This window comes from Colobus angolensis, unplaced genomic scaffold, assembly GCF_000951035.1.
Source record: "Colobus angolensis palliatus isolate OR3802 unplaced genomic scaffold, Cang.pa_1.0 Scaffold155, whole genome shotgun sequence".
Classification (NCBI taxonomy): domain Eukaryota; kingdom Metazoa; phylum Chordata; class Mammalia; order Primates; family Cercopithecidae; genus Colobus; species Colobus angolensis.
The window spans coordinates 5,222,439-5,226,216 of NW_012114655.1; the positions used below are offsets into that span (position 1 = coordinate 5,222,439).

Consider the following 3,778-nt stretch of genomic DNA (forward strand, 5'->3'; position numbering starts at 1 on the left):
GTGCTTCTCCTTTAAGCTGACGTCTTGGCTGGTGGGAGGCTGACACTTCTCAGTGACCGGGTCTGCTTTCACACTCGTCTGCAGAAGGAGGTGGTTTTGCTTCCCTCAGGTCTTTGGCTTGGGGCTCTAATAACAGCACTGTTTCTTGAAGTCTTGTTTTGCTTTTGGTTTCCCCCATAGTCCAAAAGCATGGTGAAAATACACACACACACACACACACACACACTCTCTCTCTCTCTCTCTCTCTCTCTCTGTTTCTTAAAATACACATTGGGGCTCTTTTCTTGTACTTCTACATTTGAACAAATGCATGTAGTTTGGTTATAGCTTCTTCAAACAGTGGCAATTTTCATGTGGCCTTTATGTATTCCCACATAGGAACTAAATGGAGTAAATTTCATTTCTTCCTTTGAAATGTGTGCTCATAAAGCATGAGGGAGTGTCACAGGAAAGGGTTTGAAGGCCAGTGGGATACTGAGTGACAAAGAAGACTAACAGAGAAGGTTCATTTGTTACTGGAAACTCGAAGCTGGTTATTTGACATTTAGAGTTTATACTCAGCCTACTTTCAGAAACTGAGGTGGCGTCAATACATCAGGCTCACAGGGAGAAGGAGGAGGGCGGAGATTACACATGGCTGTGGGAGACAGACAAATCCAGCTGCAGCAATGTAATCCTCCCAGTGTATTATTGACTTACAAAGACCCTACAGCTTCTGCCTGGAGTTGCATGACCAGGTACTTTAACTTCTGGAAATTGGCTGCAATGGCCTCCACCCCAGCACTGGCTTGCTAGATGTCCACAGGAAAGCAAGCCTTTGCCTTAGCCCAAAGCCCTTGAGTTTCTGTTGCCGTTTTTATTAGGTTGGTGCAAAAGTAATTGCAATTTTTGGTCATTGAAAGTAACGGCAGAAACCTTAATTACTTTTGCACCAACCTAATACTTTGTATTCTATCCTTCTTTTACTACATTGTTTTATCTCTCCAGTTACAAAGTTAAAAAGTTGCCCCTACAGTAAGACTGTTCACATAGAACCTAGCTATTAGAAGCACTAGCTGGTGGGATCATCCTTGCATCCATTAGGGAAGGAAGGCCAGTCAGGAGCACTGGCATTTGTTGGAATGTTACATTATTCTGTCACTTGGCAACATTATTCCCATGGATTCTAAAATCAGGGATCAGTCATTCTAGCAGTACTGCTGCAGAAGACCATCTTTTTGAATGCGTCCCTGAGCTCTGGGCTCCGGAAGGCATATATGAAGGGGTCAATGACGGCATTGCACATGATCAACATGCCGTTCACCTGAAACAGAGACATGTAGCAGGCGCAGTAGGGGTTACTTGGGCAGAATGTCATTAAGAGGACATGAAGGACAAAGGGGGCCCAGCAGAAGATGAAGACCCCAAGCAGCATGGTCAGTGTGATGGCCCCTTTCATGTTGGTTCTGGGGAGGGTGGAGATCTTCCTGGTGTGGGATCGAGCCAGCAGGAACATGTGCACATAGAGGCACAGGATGAAGACCAGCATCAGCGGGAACAGCGACGTGAAGGTGATCACTGTGAGTACGTGATGGGAGAAGATCACCATGGCGATGCCGCTCGCCGTGCAGAGCGTCCAGATGACCGCAAGCACCACCACAGTGCGGCGCATGGTCACGATGCTGTGGTACCGCAGTGCATGGAAGATGGTGATGTAGCGGTCGGCGGCAATTACAGACAGGCTGAAGATGGACCCAAGCAGGGAGAGGACAAACAGGGAGTCGATGATGTCATCAGCTGTGGTTTCGAAACTGCCACGTGGCTTGAGATAGCCCATGTTTCTCAATATGATCAGGATATTTTCCAAGATCTTATATAGGCTGCCCAGCATATCAGATATGGCCAAGCTACAGATGAAAAAGTACATGGGTGCCTGGAGATTCTTATTCTTGAACACAGCCAGCAGGACGATCAGATTCTCCAAAACTCCAACAATGGAAATGGTGAAAAATATCTCTTCTGGCAAGACCACACGAGGACAGTCGGAATAATTTCTTGCTGTGTCACTGATATTTTCATACGAGCTGGTCATGTGCTTCATTTCTCCTGCTTGTGGTTAAGGCAGTGGTGTCACTTGGACCTGACTTCACGGAAAACTTGATTGATTCTTCAGGATCTTTTCTTCCTTGTAGCACTTGCTGGAGATCTAAGTTAAAATCTCCAAATCACCTAAAAGAGGGTATACAGAAATATTAGTTGCAAAGTACACTAGAAAATAAAAACTAGCCACACTCGCTTAAGGAAACTCTATTCCCTCCATAAAATACAAAGAAATCAGTATATTAGAAAGAACCTGCACACGTATGTTTATTGCAGCACCAGTGACAATAGCAAAGATATGGAATCAACCAAAGTGTTCATCAATGGGTGAATGGATAAAGAAAATGTGGTGCATATACACAATGGAGCACTCCCCAGCTATAAAAAAGAATAAGGTCATGTCTTTTGCAGCAACATGGACGGAAGTGGAGGTCATTATCAAAGTGAAATAACTCAGAAACAGAAAGTCAAATACTGCAGGTTCTCACTTATATGTGGGAGCTAAATAATGCATACACGTGGAGGTAAAGTGTGGAATGGACGTTGGAGAGTCGGAAGGGTGGGAGGGGGTGGGTGATGAGAAATTACCTCATGGGTAACATGTATGTTATTCGGATGATGGACACACTAAAAGCCCAGGCTTCACCACTACACCGTATATCCATGTAACAAAATGGCACTTTTGTACCCCTTACATTTATAAAAATATATATATAAAGTGTTGCAATTTAGGTAAAGTAGTATACTGGGCCCTCATCTTAAGCACTTTGTGAGAAACAGCATTAGTGGAATTTTGAGCCGAGAGATGATAGCAAAGATTATTCTTTGCCGGGCCACTTTCCCTCCCATCCTTCTTGTGAACACATGTGGGTGGTGGGATGAACAGATGAATAGCAATGGTGCCCTTGATGAGCAAGGAGGTAAAGCAAGGAAAGGTCCATGTGGGAACTGGAGAGCCCACAGCTGCCTTCTCCGACTGGGAGGCGGTGACTGGGCTCGGTGGACTCAGGAGATGTTTAGGTCCATTCCTTCTCACTGCTCCTCTCCCTGGGTCACTGCCTGACCCCAAGCCTGTGGGATAATGGCAGAGGTGCCGATGTATCATTCCCAAAGATGACTGTGCAATGCGCGTCACCACTTGTGTTTCAAAGGGGGAGCTCCTGGGACTGGCATTTCTGGAGACTTGTTTTTGGTGTGTCTGGGGGGAAGGTGGACTGCCGCAGTGCAACAGTGGGGAAAGCCAGCACCACGTGGCGAGGAAAAGATACTTCCCGGGCAGGACAAATTTGAGAGCACAACCTGTGATCCAAAGTCCACGGGGAGCCCCTCACAGCCTCACTCTGGGGACTTGTCTGGAAAGGAACTAATTCCTTTGGAAAGGATTGGGTCAGAGGTCAAGTGTTCAGAAGGAGGTTTGTGGGTTTGGTGGATGCAGAAAGAGGGGTTGACAGGGTGTGACTGCTGCTAGGGTTCTGCCTGGAACGGCCAATTTACCCCGTTTGCCTGAAACATGGGCAGCGTTTAAAAGTCAGAAGTCCTGCATCCCAGGAACCAACTCAGTCCCGGGCAGACAGGGATGAGTCACTTTGTGCCTCCTGCCCAGGCCCGGGGAAGCCTGTGTGCTGTGTCCCATCTGCTGGGGAAGCCTTGGGGATGGGAGGGGAAGCCTGGAGATGGGAGGGGAAGCCTGGGGATGGGA

General features: G+C 47.0%; 1 protein-coding gene across 1 annotated transcript in view; it reads right to left on the bottom strand.

Annotated features, from left to right (window-relative positions):
* Window positions 1-715: 715 nt before the first annotated feature.
* Window positions 716-3,778, bottom strand: part of MC2R (melanocortin 2 receptor (adrenocorticotropic hormone)) — a 17,627-nt gene continuing 14,564 nt past the window's right edge. Inside the window, exon 2 of the mRNA XM_011936650.1 lies at window positions 716-2,208. Coding sequence (XP_011792040.1) covers window positions 1,172-2,080 — 909 coding nt within the window. The 5' untranslated portion in view covers window positions 2,081-2,208 and the 3' untranslated portion in view covers window positions 716-1,171. The remainder of the gene's footprint in view (window positions 2,209-3,778) is intronic.